Source organism: Perca flavescens, chromosome 14 (assembly GCF_004354835.1).
Source record: "Perca flavescens isolate YP-PL-M2 chromosome 14, PFLA_1.0, whole genome shotgun sequence".
NCBI classification, from domain to species: domain Eukaryota; kingdom Metazoa; phylum Chordata; class Actinopteri; order Perciformes; family Percidae; genus Perca; species Perca flavescens.
This window is the reverse complement of record NC_041344.1, coordinates 6,457,251-6,477,058: the sequence shown is the minus strand read 5'-3', so window position 1 is coordinate 6,477,058 and position 19,808 is coordinate 6,457,251. Positions and strand designations below refer to the sequence as shown.

General features: G+C 43.1%; 1 protein-coding gene across 1 annotated transcript in view; it reads left to right on the top strand.

Annotated features, from left to right (window-relative positions):
- LOC114567939 (serine/arginine repetitive matrix protein 2-like) overlaps positions 1 to 9,771 on the top strand; it is an 84,356-nt gene extending 74,585 nt beyond the window's left edge. Inside the window, 2 exon segments of the mRNA XM_028597216.1 lie at positions 2,621 to 3,616; positions 3,619 to 9,771. Of these exon segments, the coding sequence (XP_028453017.1) occupies positions 2,621 to 3,616; positions 3,619 to 5,820 (3,198 nt within the window). The 3' untranslated portion in view covers positions 5,821 to 9,771.
- Positions 9,772 to 19,808: the final 10,037 nt, after the last annotated feature.

Here is a 19,808-nt window from a genome sequence, read left to right as displayed (position 1 = left end):
CATCCAGATTACACAACGGAAGGCGAGGTTATATCAGACAGAGTGGATATTGTGTTTTCCTAATTTTTGTTTTTTTTTATCCGTTGCCTTCCTCATTCCATGCAAAGGGCAGACCAGTTAGCTTCTATCTCCCAAGCTGTATGCTGCTTTAAAGCCTCTGCAGCTGGCCTCTGTGGCTTGCCTTAACCCAATCAGTGACTCACCCAAGTTTCAATTTCACAGTGTGCTGCGTGCGCCCCATGCTCTGGGGACTGTGGTAGCACTTCTGCGGCTGGGACTGCTGATTCATGTGTCCGGAAGGGCCATTATTACAGTCTCTCCATCAGATCTGTGTCCCGGTGGGGAACAGAGATTTACACAAGGCCCCACACATTTTGTCATTAAGATGTGACAGATATCGATGGATATTATGAATCATCTTCACGTTTGAAGAATAATAGAGTCTTTGTGATTTACATGACTCCCCCCAGGACTGCTAATTGAGTCCCATCTATCTACAGGGAGGTGTAAATACACAAAGGTAGCAGAGAAAGAGCACACGGGCACAGGAGAGGTAGCGGTTGCTCATCTCACATGATTGTATAATTGATTGATTCTCCTTGGGGATTAAACTTTAAAAAGATGTCATGAGGAGCTAATAATTTACACCGACTCTTTCATTTCATGTTTTATTCATATCAAACATTGTTGGATGTTGCTGTTAAGATGAAAAAAAAGCTTTCTCACCATGCATGTTTGGAGCAGTTCATTAAAAGCAAGAGAGAACGATCTTATTTCAACTCAAGTGGCGACAAATAACAGCACAGAGACATGCAAAAATGAGATTCTCTGTCCCGAGGTGTCCCAGTCAGCCAACTACAGGAACCAAATTGTACAATTTTGTGCGGATAAGAAGATGAATCTTGACATTGAAGTTCCTCTTGCATCCTAAGGTTTGGGATGATGCCCATTTTTTTACTTTTTCCTTCATTACAAAAATCACTCTTTCAAGGCATTTTTAACTCTATAATCTTAATATCTCAAATGTTTTTACACAGACAAATACAGACACTAATACTTCTAGAAGATTTTTTTTTTTTAACACAAATTGATTTCTTTTGGAAATGATCTGAAATCTTCTTCAGATCACTTGTCAATTGGTTTAAGAAAATGAGGCTTTTAGGAAAAGGGTTTCTCGTCACAAACACCAGAGAAGAACGGTGCAGCCCACCCTAAAGGTTTAGTAACTGGTATGAGGTCTGTTCTTGTTGCCACTAAAAGCTCTAACCTTGTGATGGCAGAAAATTCTACTTTGGTTAATTTCAAAGAAAATAAACATTTTGAACTTCATTTGTGCACTGGGGAAAGACAGACTGAAAAGACAATGACCTTGTTGGGTTACGGTCAAGTAAGCAAGCTAGCAGCATTCTCTTAAAATTAAGCATCTGTCACCTATTGTTGTATTTGCACAATGGCAAAATAGGTTCTGTAGCATTTGCTCTCCCCCGTTGTTTTGACTCCTCTCCAGAAGCCGTGTACTCCTTCGCATACCTCCCTCTACAATTATTTTTCACCGTGCTTTTGGAGAAAAAAAAAAGTCCTATTCCAGCTGAGTGATGTTTTGTTTGCTGAAAACTCTGTTTGGTTTGATAGTGTGAAAATTGACACTCCAAGAAGCTCGGTAAACTCGGTCCAAAGTTTCTCCAAAACTCTCATTAATATTTAATGGTCAACGCTCCCTGCTGTCTGCCTTTTATAGGAGATGTGGTGACACAGAGAACCAGAGGTAGAGGGAAACCACCCAGAGCGATTTCCCAGCATGCTGAAAGACAGAATAAAGATAGATTATTTTCTTCTTTTCAAACTGGGAAATGTGTTGAGCCGACAAAGTTACACGGTCGGTGTTTGTGCAATGTACTGAATCAAGATAGAAAATAGGGTGGATAGAGGATAAATAAAAATACATAAGTTGTAACCCAGACAGATATAAAGCCTCTGTTATGCAGCAACCTGTCACAGGTTTAACTGGATCCTCTGTGAGGTATGGTAGCTGTTTAACAGACTTTCTTTAGCACAGCATTAATACGTCGTTTTTTATCAAGACATAGGCTCTAAATATTGCAACTATTCTGTGTTTTACAGCTACATGCTATTGTAAGTGTCTTTACAGTAGTACAATATTATAACCACAAAGCTCTTTCCAAAATAACTAGAAAAACCAGGAGTCTGGTAATTTGTGGGGAAATACTAACACAGTTTTTACGCTAAACTGTGGTCACCATAGTTCAGCGTAAAAACAGATTTTTGTGGTGCGAAGGGACATACAATCAGTGGAAAAAAGAATGTTTAAATGCATCTGCTACTTTTAGATCTGGATATTGTCTGACAAACTGGTAAATGCTGACACAACATGGAACAATGACACTGACTTCGCAGACACTGTTTTCTAAAGATAGCTTTCATATGGTTTGTGTAGGTATCAAATCAAAACTGCTCTGTAAGTTTTCTTTTCAAAATTGGGGATGTCTCTCTCTCTCTCTCTTTCTGTGTGTCTCTCTAACAAACACAAACACTGTTCTTCCTTATCATCCTTGGCAGCCTGCTCATCTAATTACAATCTCTCTTTTATCTCTCCACCCAGGGGATGTACAGTTGCTGCCAGTTTGAGGATGAGACGGCACCGGGAGGTAGTAAAAGCTCCCTGCCCCAATACCACACCATGACCACCATGAACACCATGCCTACTGGATCCCAACACCTCGTTACAGCCACGGTAAATAACACAGCTGCCATTGCCATGGTGCAGCAGCAACAGCAGCAAAAGCACCACCAACAACAGCAACAAGGGCCAACCTATACCACCATGTTACCCGGATCACCACCAACTATAGGACACTCGGCAATGGCTCTGGGACCCTCCAACAGCCCCTTACTGGAAGGCCCCATGCCCTGCTCCACCTTCCTGCCTCGCCATGACCGCAGACTTGCTGTTGTTGATCGCTGGAACAGGCCAAAGCCAGAGCAAGTCATGAGCGGAGGCAGTGGTGGAGGATTGGGTGTTGGGGGGATAGCAGGAGGGATCCATGAACTTCAGGTCCCACAGTATCAGCCGAACCTTGGACAGCACTGGAGCCTGCAAGTGGCAGGTGGAGCAGGGGGAGGCGGTGACACAAGTCTAGATGAATATAAGCGCTACTATGGTCCTATAGATCCAGAGGGGCTAGGAGTTACCTCTGACCAACAGGCAGGGGGCCCCCAGCAGACTCCAAAAGCTAAGCCGCGAGGCCCCAAAGCCTCAGGGATGCCACGGCCGCCTCCTAAAGGCCTCCAACAAGGCCTCCAACAAGGCCCCCAACAAGGCCCAGGGCACCTAATCTCCAAGCCACCTCCACTGATCCCATGTTCACCACGAAGGCCTCCTTTCTGGCGACGGGGAAGCCTCACTCAGGCAAGGAGAAAAAGCTCAGGAGGTCCCCTGTATGAGAATATACTCCCTCTGGGGAGACGAGGAGGTGGGAGGTATGGCGCAAGCGATGGAGGCGGAAGAAGAGGGCGACGTCCTCCACCTCCTCCTCTGCCTGTTCCCCTTTCCTCCCCAACACACACTCCGACCACGCCCTCCTCCCCATGCCGTTTCTACCCTCCTGCTCCAGTGCCTCATCCTCCTCCTCTTCCTCTACATCGACCTCATCCTCTTCTTCGTCCTCCGTCTCGCTGTCTCGGTCGAATTCCCCGTCTTCTTGCTCCAGTGACAGCTCCTACAACTCCTCGTTGAGTTTCCGGTATCAAGCAGGTGACCGGGACTTTACGGTTGATGACGATTATGACTCCGATCTGCTTACAGAGGAGTCTAGCCTCCTCTTAGGATCACGGAAGAAGATTCGTTCACGGCGCATGTCATCGCGCTCGCTGCCGTGCAGCCCGCCACCTCCACCAATCCCGCCCAGGAAGCCCCGCCCTCAAAAGGATTATAGCAGAGAGAGAACAGGCAGCCAGCTGGCCCAGTTACAGGAGTGGTGGGCGTCGTGGGGAGAGAGAGAGCGAGCGAGGGCAGGAACAACGAGCCGGGGAGATGGAACCGTTAGTAGACAGGATAAGAGACACCACAAAGAGAGGGAACGCGAGAGGAAGAGGAGGAAGAAGGGCCGAAAGAAGAAGAAGAGGGAGGAGAGGGAGAGAGAAAGGGAGCGAAAGCGGCGCAAAGCAAAGAAGAGGAAGAAAGACGATAAGGTGAAGAAGAGAGAGCGGAAGAGGTCAGTACAGGAGGGAGGAGATGCTGAAAAAAGGGAGGAATTCAAATCAGGGACCGCAGATTACCCTTCATACCCGCCCCTGAGACGAGAGTCTTTTCGGAAAAAGAGCGAGAGCTCAATCCGAAGCTATGGATGGAACATCTCAGGTGAAGAGGAGAGGAAGGAAAGAGAAGAGAAAGAGAGGGATGATGGGGAAGAGATCAGAGGGAAAGAAAGAGAAAGCAGACGAAGGAACAGCAAGCACTATCATAGCTCGAGCGCTAAGCCTTCGACGTCTGTCAAGTTCTGGGGAGGGGTCAACCCATCCTCCGTCACCATTCCATCTGCCTTTCTGCCCTTGTTGCCTGTCTCCTCTAAAAGGAGGAAGAGTAAAAGTTCAGACAGGGATGCTGTAGGAATGGAAGGAGAGAGGAGGCCATTGCTAGGCCGCGACGGAAGAGGTGAGATTCACTCCAAGGAAGGGTTGTCTATCCACGAGTGGGGGTCCGGAGTAGAGGGGGAGGCAGAAGATTCAGAGCTGGAGAGGAGGAAAGCAGATCGTGGAAAGAGGCGTGGAGGAGGAAGGACAATGTCCGATGAGGAGCGGGACCGTGATAAGGTAGTCGGGATATATTCGGATGATGATGGTTCTTCGGGAGAGTTTGGAAAGTTTGAGAGGTACTGGGAGGATCACGAAGGCAGGGCAGTGGGAGGGATTGGTGGGGGCGGTTGGTTTTTCAGCACCTACCCCTCCAGGGAGAAAGCCGGCAGCATCAACAGTAGAGATGATCTGTTCCTGGAGCGAGGAGAGAGGTGGGGGACAGCCGAAAGTGGATGGGGGTCTGGTGGAGGTCGTGTTGGTGGTGGTGGTGTTGGAGGAGAGAGAGGGTGGGGATCGGGATCGCAATGGCCCCCTCCTCCTCTCACGCCACCACCTCCTCGACGATACTGGTCCGTCGACAAACTCCCCATGCAGGATGAGAAGAAGAGCAAACGCAAGTCAAAGGAAAAGGGAAGAGGGCACGCTGCTTGTTCCTCCTGTCACTCCCCCCGGCACCATCCGCACTCCCATTCCTCCAAATGGGCCCGCGTCACCTCGCGAAGCCAGGAAGAGCTGTACCAGCAAAGCCAGAGTTTTGGTGGCCCCCCTAAGCCCCAACAGGAATCCTCGTCCTCCTCCAAACCCGATCGCTCACAGAATCCCTCCAAATCTGGCAGCCAGTCCAACCTCAGTATCCAGCAGCGGACACAGAGAACAGATAGGGATCGAGATCGAGGACGACAATCGTCCCCACCTCCGAGCCTCATACCAAACTTGCCGCCCCCGCTTCCTGCCCTTCCAGCTCCTCCGTCCTCATCTCACCCTATCCACGTTCCTCCCCCTACCTCTTCCTCTTCTGTATCCTCTCCCTCTGTGGTCTCCTCCACCCCAGGGGCACCCCAGCCCTCCTCCATGGCTTCGGCAAGTGCCAAACTACAGTACCAGAGGCTGCGCTCTGTACCCCAGCCCCAGAGGTTCCCTCAGTCTCCTCATTTACCCCTCAAAGCCAAGAGCCTTTGCTCACGAAGGGGCTCAGCCCATTTCTCCAGTGTGGAGAGTGAAGTCTGAAGTTCAGCAAGGTGTCAAAAGTCAGAAGGGAGCCTTGCGAGGCTGAGGCTAAGCAGGTGATCTGAATCTGCCCGGCAGCAAACATGGGTGCGTAGCCAGGTCAGTACAGTGTACGCACTGAGCCCTTTCCTAAAATTGTGCACAAAGAAACAAAGAAAGAAGGAAACAAACCAGAGAGCCAAACAAACCCAATGGGTTAGGTCAAAGGAAGACGGGAGCAATCTTGTGCTAACTGTTTTTTTCCTTTCATCCCCCTCAGTATGTGAAAGACTACAACCACAGCACCATCTTGCATTCTGAACTGGGTTATTAACGAATACACTAAAAGCAAATTGGACATTAAAAGTGGTACAACCGAAGGAGACTCCTTTGCTATAGACAGTAAGAGATGTTGAAGTAAAGCAGTAGTTTGTATTCAGAGGATTCTTAATGCTTACTGAGGGCTCAGGAACTTTGTAGTACTGTATGCCTGCTGCTCTCAGAAGCCTTTAACACAGAACAGTGTTCTTATATTTTCCCTTAAACAAATCGCTTACCCCTATTTTCCTTTTTCCTTAAGAAACTGTTTACACACCCCCGCAGAACTGTGACACCCTTTCGAGGCAATTTTGTTGCGTATGATCATTTCCTCTTGTTTAGAGGGAGAGGAGGGTGATAACGACCTTGTCTTCTCTGTTACACCATCTCTGTTGCACCATCTTCTGGTCTCGTTTGTTCTGCCCTATCTTTTCCCCCCTTTTTTTCCCCTCTGTTCTCACCCCTTTTTTCCCCTTTCTATTTTTCTCTGCTTTACCTCTTTTCCCACCTTATTCATGTATTTGTCTTCTCCTCTCCCCTCTTGGCTCCTCTCCTTGATGTGGTTATTCTGTGTGTCTGTGCTTTTCTGTGTTTGTATTCTTGACAACAGGGTAAGTCAACTGTGACTGATATTCTACTGGTTTAATGAAAAGCTGAGTGCCAAACTTAAGTAGAACTCAACATCAATCTGTACAACGTTAGCTGCTATGTTTCCTTTTATCTCGCAGAGTATTCCATCATCTCCCAAATATGTGCACATGCAAATACCCACTCACACACACAAAAGTGCAAACAAACGCTTGTCTACATGCACGTGCAAGGACGTGCGTCTAAACAAGTCAACTGATCTGTTCTCTTTGTTGAGCAATACATTATTCAGCCTATGTTCATGTTACAATTTTATACTTTGAAACTTTTACTTTACTTCTGTGTTGTAGTTGTTGTTGTTATTGATTGTGTTCTATATATCCAGACATGTATTGAGTCTAATACAATGTAAGCACTGTGCCATACTACTCAAGCTGCACATGAAACGTTCTCTCAACTACCTAACTACAACAATGGTGGATAAACAGGCAGGTGTCTTTTTCCTCCCTGTATTTGACTGAATGTAACGTCAGCCGCCATAAGGTGTGCTGCAACAACAATTAAGACACTTGGAGATATGAAGAGAGTTGACTTCAGTTCATGGTTGACGTAGCCCGACATAAGCAACGGTATGCAAAACTTGCAGGGTAAGCTGCAAATGATGTAAGTAATAATCTTGAATATTTTCATTAAAATAAATGTCGCAGAATCGCCGAATGAGGTGACACAAGCCCTTGCATTTGTAGTATTACAAACTGGGTGTCTGTGGTGACATTACCAGGAAAGAAAAACCAAGCCACGCACACGTTTTCTGTCACCCAGCAGTGGTTGGGTCCGCCAGAGAGGGTAGGCAGAGCTAACGCAACAGAATCGCTCTTCAACTCGAACTTACTGACGTCACACAGGCAACACTGTTTTGGATCTCTGGTGATCCGGAAACACACCTGCAATCACTTATCCCCATAGGTGCCGCCATAGAGAATGAAATGGAGATTTTCAAGATTTTTATTTCCTGTGCAGGTGGTCAAATTGGTTAGATTAGATAGAATACAGCCAAACTAAAACGAATTAACCCAGGTCTGCTTGCCATCAAGCAGGAGATATATTTTGAGCGGGTTGACAAGTCAAGTTGAAAGATTGTTGCAAGAAAATACATACTTAGCTTTTACTTACTACAGCCTTTGGGGTCGATCACACCGAGAAGCGTTGCTAGAAACGCGGCGCCAGCAAAACCATCGTTTTCCTTCTTTCTTGTGCCGCACATTGCGCGTTTCTAGCGGTTTTTAGACGTGCATAACTAATCATTGTTTTAGCAAATGCCGCGAGTCGCACCACCCGTCAATGTCACACTTTGTCAAAGGCAGCCGATCAAATTGATCAAGAGGTGGGCTTTACCACTTCCTTCCTGTTTTGATGCCCGTAGGTGACAGCATCTAGCTTCCTGTTTGTTAGCATGTACACAACACTGTTTATAAATCAGTACAGTAAGAGTAAAAAGAAGTTGAAAGTGGAGTTGAACTACATTAACTACACTTTACTGGGCTTTACTGACTAACTGGCCGTAAATGACGACCGTTAAAACTTTAATTAGCCCGTATATTGCTTATGCTAATTTCCAACTATTACATTAGCCTGCAAACAGCTAATTTTGCTGCTCTCTCTCTGCTTGAATCAATTGTTTTTTTTTCAGTTAATCACAGTTGATCGCCCGGTTGCCGTAGTGGCAGCTTTTCGGTGTGATCGGGCCCCTTATGCTAATACTTTCTGCCTAATGTTTTGTGTAAAGTATAAGTATGAAGGTATGTTTTTGTTATCAACATGTCTGAGGTTAGCCTCATGCTATGAAGACAGTGTATTCGGACAGGGAGGAATTCAATCAGTGAGCAATTAGATGTAATGCGAGTGCCGTTTTGATGTCAAAGAGACCGTGCCTATGTTAGATGCTAGCTAGCGGATGAGACTGTTTTGAAGAAGTGCTAGATCTGAGTGACTGTGTATGAAAGACACAGTAGCACCTCCTGTGCGATTATTATAATTTGTTTTAAGTGTTTCCTCACCTTGTAAACATGTAATCAAGAGCTACAGCTTTTTAATCCATGACCGAGCTGACACCAGCAGTTACACTCCGATGCCAAGCACTTAGCTAGAGTAGCTACGTACATCCATCAACATTAGAGTCTAGCATCAGGACACTGGACATGGAGTTTTTAAGCGAAGAGGCAAGAACCGCTGGCACAAACAGCGTAACGCCTGAGCCATCTTCCCCACAACAGTCTGGTCAGCTCTTGTTTGCCTGGAACTGCATCTGAGCCATAATTTACTTAAGCTGAAGGAAAAAAAAGAAAAAAAGAAGAGAACTTACGTTTTTAACATAAACTTGTTGTGTAGAGTTTGTCTGCCTTTCTTTAGGAAAATAAATCTATATATATATTTATCAAAAATATATATATATTTGTGGCGGTGGGTAGTGTTAGAGAAAATTGTAGTTTAGCGTCTTGGTATTTAGGGATATGGTTTTTCATTCCAAGTCCATTTCGATAATAATATAAATGTTATGTGTTAAAAACACATTCTCCCTCATATTCATTGACGACAGGGAAATTCTTGATTACTTTCTTCGACAAAGATTGACTGTATTAAGCCAAGTTGGAGGCAGTTCAGTGATTTGCTTTTTAAAATCAGCAATCAACATCTTTCACAATTTTCAATGAAAGCCGGGAAAAAGGGCTGAGTAAGTGTGACATGTTTCTGTGCATTCACACCGCAAGCAACTCTGCAAGTCTGTTGCCCCAAATACAAACAGTCTCTGCGACCTAACAGAATTGGCTTTTACTTTTGCCTCTGAAAAGTTGGCTTTAGCCCAACCATTTAGGCGTATTCGTCTTGCTGTGTCTGTTGCTGTATAGCGTCGGCGAGCTAGCATAAACAGCACAGCAGCTGCTAGCGGTGTGAACACAAAGCTTGGGCGTTTCCCCGTAGAAACGAGCCACCTATCTTTCCTTCTCTCCCCTCGCCTCTTTTTTTCTCATGTCGATCCATTGTGTTGCTGCGTGTCTGCAATTGTAAAGCTTGTCTGTTTTAAAAAAAAAAAAGAAGTATCTGTGGATATATTTATTTCATCTAAAAATATATATATATAAATCTAAATATATATGATAGTATATTTCAAGGCGCTAAGATCTATGTTATATAAGTTTGTCTACTAAATTTTTGGTATAATCTCAATGAATGTCTTTTTTTTTTTTTTTTTTGTCTGTCTGTCTCTCCTTGTCTCGAACCTCCTGCCCAGCTCCCTACCCTCCAGCGAAAACAGAGACCAGTATGTAACTGTGTTTTTGCTCACTTAAGACCAACCATTCGCCTCCATTAGCTATTTACTCGTAGCTGACGCTACGATTTCAACATGAGTGACGACGCGGAGGGGCGCGCGAGTGTCTTAGGACCGTGTCACTGTAGCAGTGGTGGCGTGTGTTTGTCTACCCAGAGGGGCCTTTATTTTTGGTTTGGGCTACAGATTAAACCTTTTATGGATACAGCAGCTTTTACCACAACTCACTTATGTAGTGGGGGGGGTCACATTCTCGACCCTGTTTTGGGGTTCACATCGGACCTTGGAGTTTTTACCGCAGCGTAGAGTACGGTGACCTCTTTGAAACACAATGTAGCGAGCAGCACAGGCTTTTTTTTGCATTTCTTAGTAGCTGTATTACTATACAAAAACATGCACAGCTACCCCTGCCAACCAACCTATACGGTATATATAAGGACTTTGATAAACGTACATAGTGTGTTGTATCTGCCAAGCTGCTGTGCTGTAAAAAAAAAAAAAAAAATCTACAGGAGATAAAAAAGAATTATACACAACAGACACACTGTTTCTTTCTTAATTTTACAAAACTGGTAAAGCTAATATGACACATGTCAGGGGCAGGGCTAAATCTGCTCGCTAGTGTGGTTTCCACTAAGGCCAAAAATGGCCCAACCAGGGCTTTCTTTTGATAATCGCATCTTCAGACTTTTATTCCTAAATGGACGACAATGATCCTGCACACGTCATTGGCTAGAACTTGGAAACACTGCCTGAGATAAGAGATCACCCTCCTGGCCATGCTGCACTTTTATGTGCTTATGATCAGTCAGTATGGTAAATCAATTTTCAACCTTGTGTTTAGTAATATATGAAGCATTTACCAGCCCTCAGCCCTGGTAAGCCCAGTTTTAGCCTGCAGTGGAAACGCGTCCACAGTTTCTGCCTGTACACCTCTGAACAATGTCTCAAGGCCTTGTATTAATACTGCTGTATTGACTGTACGGAATCATGGCTCGATGTGCTCCACTTTATTGTCAGCACCTCACCCACACAGACCCACACACATGCACACACTGTCAGATTCACATGAGCGCGCATACACACACAAACACACACACACACAGGTAACAAGGGTGGTAAGACATTCTGAATGACAATACTGTGCTGCACTGCAAGCAGGACAGAAGTAAAATGATGATTTTAATAAAGAACTGAAACAAATAGCTGAGTTTTTTATTTTGGGTGAGTGGGATGATACATATTAACTTAATTGTTTGATTGTTACTTTCATATTTGAAAAATATGGCTCACTTTCTTAACCAGATTCATTTTTTAAAGACATTTTTAAAGATTAGGCAACTTTGCAATTTAGCCCAATGGAACCCGGAGGTAACGGGTTTTTACCAGAGTTTGATCACTTGAAGGACAAAGGCAGCATGCGGGCGCATGATGTCAGGATAGCAGGGGAAACAAATTACAGTAATCATTGGTGCAGCTTTCTCTAGATTAAGTACATAACCGTAGATCACATGGAGATGTTTGATGCAAAGTGCAGAATAAATTAGACTATTTCGTGAAATGAAGGGGTACTCATGTCGTATGCAGATTAGATTAAAAAGGGTGAAATGCCAAGATGTAAAGAAAATTAACAAGTGCCCAGTCATACCAAATGGCATTGCATTGACAGAATCAACACTGGATGTTTCTCACAGAAATGAATGTGAAGAACATATCTTTTATCTTTTGGTTTGATGATTCATCCGGGAGAGTTTATTGCCGATCCAAGCCTTAGAAGTGCTCTGACTGTGTGTCACTTTACCTTGTCTATGAGAATAATGAACTGGACTTTTACCGGGGTGCCCAAAATAACTCCTTCAACTTTGTAACACGTGGGGCCAAAAATAAAAGCTGCCAAGAAGTGAATGATTCTGTTACGTCAAACCACCTTGTGCATCAACTGCCTGTCATTCCCCTTTTTGTCACATTTTTACCACATAGGGAATCAATGACTTCATTCGAGTTATTGAGACATTTTTCTGTAAAAGGCCCAGTCTTCAGTAGAAGCTAATAAGTGTATTTTGCAATAGAGTCAATAAAACTCTGGCTTAATGTCTTTAAAATCCAAGATAAAGAAATGATGATAAGGCTGAAAATGAAGAGAGGGAAGATAGGGCTGCTAAATAAGACGCAGAATAAACAGAAAAGTGTTGGACAAAAGGCATAAAAGACAAAGTGAAGAAGAGAGAGCAAGTGACTGATAGATGGGGGTGGCGAGAAGTGGGGAAGAGACAGTCAAAGACAGCAACACTGATAGAATGAGGACTAAAAAAAGAAAAAGAAAGGTGGGAGGAAGGAAAAAGAAAGAGAGAGAGAGACAGCACTTGTGCTGTCTGCAGGGCAAGAAAGAGCCGGTTGTCATTTCTGCCAACGATAGGCCACCGCTGAGCGCTGCCTGTATTAGGAACACTGCAGATATGGATAAATCTCACACACACACACACATTTTTCTTTCTCCCTCACTTGCTCTCCTTCACTCAAACATAACACACACACACACTTTCTCCCTCTTACACAGCAGGAATTATCTTCTAATAGTGCCTCTGCCTGTCGTTTCACAGTCCTATAATTAGACGGCAGGTTCAGGAGTTCAAATGTATTGACTCTAAATGAGCTTTAATGCACACACTATAAAAGCCGCCTTTATTTCTGCTGTCATGTGTGTGTGTTCTTTGATTAATGTCTCCTCTTATGATGTCTCTCCTTGGGCGTGTATTCTTGCGTACACGTGTCTACATAATGCCTGCAACGCTCACTACACACTTGTGCGAAGCGTAGTAAAATATCAGGGTTATCACATTTACGAGACGGCTCGAGCCGGCGTTAAACTGCTTAATGGACGTGGTGTGACAGTTCTTTATGCCGCACATGCAGGAAATGACACAATGTGATAATGCATTCACCGCTGACCTTAGCGGATGTTTGGCGGCAGAAGAATACACACCAGTAACAAAAAAAATACACAGGAATGAAAACCTTTTTTCATCCGTTAAAGCAGAAAATGTCTCATTTTCTTAAGGGAGACCATACAGTGAAGTATGGTCTCTACGAAAAGTATTCACCCCTTAGATGTTTGTACGACATCATTGGCTTTTTGGTTACTTGTCAATGGCAAAATACCCCGTTCATGTGAAAGTAAAAACAAGTCTCTACAAAGTGGTTTAGGTAGGTAGGTAACGTTGGTAGCTTAGTCTCAGAACGACACGTCATGACTGATAAGACCCAATCGGGCGGCGAAACTTTTGGCCGTTTTCTGTTAGTTTTCCATTTCCTGTTTTATTTTTGTAGTTTCTCTGTTACCCCATGTGTTACCTGTCCCCGGCCTTATGTGTTGCACCTGTGTCTCATTGTCTCCTCTGTCTTGTGTGTTGAAGTTCAGTCTTCCCCTTACACCAGTGCGAGATCGTCTGATTCCATGTGTTCAGCATTTGAGCGGTTCTCCCTGTGTCCTGTATTCCTGGATTCTTGTTTTTTTTTTGGATTTTTGTTTTCCCGGAATTCCCTTTGCCTGCCGTTTACTGGACACTGTTGCTTGTGTTTTATTAGCTTGCTAATAAAACCCATTGTATTTTACGCACATGAGTCGTGCATTTGTGGGTCCATTCTTTGTGTGCGTGACATAAACGTAGCAAAAGATATTCATTTTTTTTAAACCAAAACGTAAAAAAAAAAACCCAAGTTAAATTCCTTGTGCACATGTACTTGGCCAGTAAAGCTAATTCAATGTTGTAAAGAAATATAACATTAAAACTTCCAAGGGGGTAGAATACTTATAATAATTTTAGGATTCCCAGATCAGGTCAATCAGATAGGGCTTCTCTAATTTTATAGAAATTATAAATACAAACATTTTAAAACCAAACCAAATCATATCAATTTAACAAAAAAACTAAACGTGGGCACAAGAAGACGTTAGGTTCAGGGTCGGTTTCAGTAACACGCGGGACAAGAACAGGACACAAATCCCGGTCTCCTGTGTTGTTTGACTTACACAGATTTTCAGTTTTTCATACCACTCTTTTAATTTTTTTTCCTCTTCAATACTACTTGTTACTATTGTTGCTCCTAATACTACATCATCTTAAAGCCACAGCGTTGTATATGACACGGAGAGCCACTGACCAAGCGTCAGTATTCTACGAGTTGGGAATGAGAACAGGTTGTACACACACGCACACACACACACACACACACACACACACACACACGCTATGCCTGTGTCGACCTTGCTCACAGGCAGTTTGCACCATACTGTATGAACTCAAAAGAGGACGTTTGTACAATCAGCCGTCAGTGTCAGGCGTTATCACAGACTAAGTTAAAGTGAAGAATGATCATATAGACGCCGCTATAGAGGAAGCACTCGGGGGCGTGGCTTCTGTGGCTTCACACACACAGACACACACCTCGACACATAGCTTGATGTATGAAAGACCTCTCAAGGCATCATACATCAGTGGGTGGTGTTGAGTTACGGCCTTGTGGGGTGAGTTCACATTCAGTTCTCTGAGGACATGCATGTGCGCACACACACACACACACACACAACATCTGACCTGAACCTGTAACATAAGCCCCTTCATATAATTAGTGTGAGGGTTATATCGTTGAGATGGATGATATTTCCGGTTACGTTTGTAAAGGTTTATTAAAAGGCTTTTTAATGAATGAACTTTGGCGGGAAATAAAGATAAATACACTCGTGCCCTTTTTTGTGCAGCCTATGTTTCAGCTGTCTCAATGTTACACAAAAAATAAAAACAGCATTTCCCATAATACCAACTGTTACAATGATGAAGCTACGTCACGCATGTATTATAAGAAGTGGATACAGTGTTCCAGGCGGAGCCCTGGTTTTTTCCTATGAAAGTTGCTCAGCGGTGCATGAAGCCACAAGAAACCAGCACAGCATGTAACATTAACACTGCTTCCGCTCTGTGCAGCCCGTAGAGCAGGTTCTGGGTTCTGCTCACTTGAATGGGAATTATTAAATGTTTTGATCCTGCCACTTTTCTAGACTTTCCATTTTCCATGTTTTTGAACTGAATGCATCAAATTCCGATAGTGAAACGAGTCATTTCGTGGGGGGGTTGTGACGCTAAAAACATTGGGTTTCTTTCCATCCGCACACCTGCTCTAAATCAGCATCGTTAGTCCTTCCCTGCTCAGCCAATCAGCTCCCTGCCTGTTCTGCTGCCCAATCACTTCATTTGCTTAAAGAAACCGGAAGGTGACAGACACCCGGCCAAAAACAGAGTGACGTCCGGCGGAATTTCCGGCAGCAACGGAGCAATCCCGGAAAAAGTGGAACGTCACGGATATGGAATATGGAGCAGCATGTGTTCCTCAAAATAAAAACAGCATATCCCCATAACCTCACAATGATGAAGCTACGGTAGTTGTTCACTGGCGCATGAAGCCATCATGGAGCCAAAACCGTGTATAAAATTAACCGAATGATCGGCAGTGCAGGGTTATGAAGCTCAAAACAATTATCCACTGATTTAAAGACTTGTCTTTCACCATGATAGTCTATGGCAGAGATCTTCAATGTTTTTTAAGCCAAGGACCCCTTAACTGAAACAGAAGCGCATCAGGGACCCCCTATATTACATATATTGTATAAAATGAAGTTGTATATTAAACTGGGCCTACAATAACTTTTAGGGCAGCCTAAAGCCTTTATAGATACCTTTTTTAGAATACATAGAATACATATATTCATAACACATAGCATAGAATACTAAGCTATTCAAGCTATTCAAATAGCCTAATAATTGTCGGCATGATTTTATGAATTATTTTATAAATCATGATGTGGAACAGTTAATCCTTTGGGATGAACTGTATCTGTGCTACCTTAGTGACTACCTTACCTATATGGGCCAGTAAGCCTATCATCAGTGTGGATTTATATTAGCTAATAATATGTTGGAATCATGTGAAGACTTTTTAATTATTTTTTTAAATGTTCAAAAATTAACAATAATTTGGAGGCGCCCGTGCAATGACTCTGAGGACCCCCTAGGGTTCCCGGACCCCCTGTTGAAGATCCCTGGTCTACGGGGAAAATAAGATTTGGGACTGAGGGGATCACGTGTCGTGACAGGCCGGGAGTTATAATTCTGCTGTTTGGGTCAGTTCGCCCCTTTGTGGCGCACTTCCTGGGGGCCTGAGCTGCAACTTCTCCCCCTGAAAAAAAAGAAAGAAAGAAATGACACAAAGACGAAATTGCGATATATTGAGAAATATTACACGCTAAATAATCCAAAATCCATATTTTGACCAGGTGAGCTAATATCATTCTAAACCTATAATGTGTTCAGCCATCCAAATAGGTCTAGGGTGGTGCTCGCTGGCGGCTGTGTCCCCAAATTGGACAAATCGTCGACCAATCAGAGCTTTGTACAGTATGCTGGATTGAGAATGGGGAATTTGTATTTCTGCATAGCTGGCTAACTACACAGCTAAATCTGAAGACAACCTGCAACAGAAACAGAGTGGGAAGCAGCTTCCAAAGTGGGAGGAAAACGAGCGTAAACATGGCACGTACAAGCATTAAAGAAACCGCCCAACGGCGTACAGAGCGACCCACGTGCACGTTCGCCTAGATGCAGTCCAGGGAAGCATAATTCCAGCAGACAGCTAACAATTAGCTAGTTTCTCAAATCAACAATCAAACAATCAAAAGTAATGCCGTGATAAAAAATAGCACCTACATATAATTCTCCAACAAAGGCTTTTGGGGAGAAGATAAAAGCCGCCTGTCAATATTCTCTTGCTCCCTGATCTGATAAAGAGCTGAATGTGAAACTGCGATGTTTCTGTGTCAGAATGGGTTGCTCCTAGCAACAGAACCCCCAACTGACCGACTGCACCCCCAGCTACTGCTGGTAGCAGAAGATGATGAAATCTAGGTGCTTTCAGACTGAACGCTAAACAAATACCAGAGGTGTTGCGACTGCACGGAAAGATGTACAGACCGTTGAGGCATTGAGGCGTTAACACTCACGGGAGAACTTCACACCCTCAGACTTTTTGTGCTCAGGATTTTGTTGGATTTAGTTGTTTTTTTAATAGTTGGCAAGTTAGAAGGCTTGATGATTTGTCGGTTTATTATTAAAAGGATCCTGTTTTCTGTTTGCTGTGTTTTTCCTCCTGTTTCTTTCCATCTACACATCTGCTCTGAATCAGCATCGTTACTCCTTCCCTGCTCAGCCAATCAGCTCCCTGCCTGTTCCGCTGCCTAATCACCTCATCCCCCCCACCTGAGCTTCTCCGCCCTTCTACCCACCTGCACTTCATCCCCTCGTCAGATTAGTTTGTATTTAAGTCCTCAGACTTGGCTGGATTCTTGGTTTGGGTCTGGTATTATCAGTTTTGCCTGCATGGCCTGCACCAACTGTGAAATAAGTTATTTCTGTAACTTCTTTAAGTTACCTGCTTTTCATTTGCACAGTGTCAACCAAATCAACCAATGCTTTCTGGTCATACACACAGCCAGTCAAGAACTCTAAAGAGAGAGCATTATTTCATTCATTAGACATTACCTCAAAAAGTTCGATAACACAGTGTCCAGGGCATGTTACAGAATTATCTTTTAGTTTCATACAATGAACACATTTTGCAATGAAAACCAAAAGTATATTTAATGGGTGACAAAGGCCTTCACTCCTTTGAAGAACTCTCCATTCAATTTAACCTTCAGAGCTCTACCTTTTTTTTTTTTACTTACAGTTGAGGGCAGCTATGAAGGCTTATGGGGTCCCTTGGTTGGCTCCTCTTAAAGACCATCCTTTACTTAAAGTGTTACGTGAGACCCGAGGTACAAGAGGTTTGGTTTCTAAATTATATAATTTTTTTAATATAAAATGCTTCCTCCTCTGACAATAGACTCTTCATGGCGGGCAGATATTCCTGACCTTTCCCCCAGTTTTAATTGGGACAGTGTTTGGGCTATGGTAATGCATGCCTCAAGGAATCCGGATCATCAGCAAATCCATTTTAATTTTATTCATAGGACTTACATGACTCCACGTAAACTCTATAGAATGAAGCTTAAACCTGATCCTAATTGTACTCTGTGCCATACAAGGGAAATGGGTACTTTTTTTTTCACATGATTTGGGAATGCCCTGGGGTTGCTTACTTTTGGAATATGGTTAAAGAAAGTTTGTCCACTTTATTAAATGTTTCGGTCCCTCTGTCCCCCTCTGTTGTTATTCTAGATGATCTTTCTGATATCCAACTTAATAAAACTCAGAAACGAGTGTTTTTAGCTGGTTTGACAGCCACTAAGAAAATAGTAGCAACGAGATGGAAACCTCCACATTCTCTTAATAAGCAGTATTGGGTTCTCACATTTATAGATGTGGTGTATCTCGAATTGTCCACTGCACGCATTCATGGCGCAAGAGAGGACACCATTAGACTCTGGGCCCAAACATTGGAAAAACTCAAGGGTTTACTGAGTTGAATTTATACCCCCTTTTCTCTGGTTTTTTGGTCATTTTGTTTTATATTATTCATATGTCAACTGTCGTAGATTTCTCTCAGCTCTACTCCACTGGTTTAATTATTATCCCCCCTTTCCTTTTTTAAAATTTTTTTTTTTTAAGGATATTTTCTAACAATTCTAATAATCTGTAGTACTTAAATATATTTGTGTATATTTTGATATTTTGAAATATGTTCTGTAGGTTTGTTTATTATTTATTTATTTTATGTAATCTCTCTGTATATTTTGTTATGCCACTGATATAGTGCCCTTTATAGCCTATTTATCATTGATTTATTCATATTTATTTCGTACTGGCGTAATTGCTGATTGTTTATCTTCGTCGTTACATGTCATGTTTAAACGATGTTAAAACAATAAAAATTTGATAACAAAAAAGAAAACCAAAAGTATTTCTGTAAAGTAAATGAAATGAAATGATATATCACAACTTGTACAGTGATTACATTGTACACTGCAAGTAGTGCAAGTAGCCTACTACAATATTGAATGTCTGCATATTAGGCACTTATATTAAACAACTGCAAAAGGCCAAAAAAAAGAAGACGAAATGAAAAGCACATGACGGTACACTAAAAAAATATTGTGAAACTGCAAAATCAAAGTCAATGAAAGATTTATTCTGCCTCAGCATCGTCGTCTGTGTGCAGAGGCTGGCCAAACGGTCACCTTATTGGAAACCTGTGTACAATTTTTGAGTCGTTGCAACTACAGAAGAGGATTAGGACCATGTGTGAAAAATGTGTTTGAGTTCTGGCTTTTTTTCTCAGAATTCTGACTTTAATCGCAGAATTCTGACTTTTTTTCTCAGAATTCTGACTTTAAAGTCAGAACTCAATACATTTTTTCACATGTGGCCTTAATCCTCTTCCGTATGCAGCACAAGTCCATCACAGTGTGAAATGTGTTTAGCGATTGAGAATGAGTTTTGCTAGAAGAGTGATTGATTCGAAAAATGGGTTTAGGCCACTGAGCATTTGGTTCAGAGAATGGGGTTTAGTGTTTTAGCAGTTCCAAAAAAACTGTAAATGTTCTCTTTAATCATACTAACACCATTGAACTATTGTGGTAATGTTTAGACGCCACATGTAGCACCTTTAACCGTCTCTCTTCACCCTGTCTCCTGCCTTTATCTGCGTCTCCCTTTATGTCCCCAACAGGCTTAATAAACTGCTATCTTCTGTTAATAGGTGCAATCACAATAACAACACGCACTTT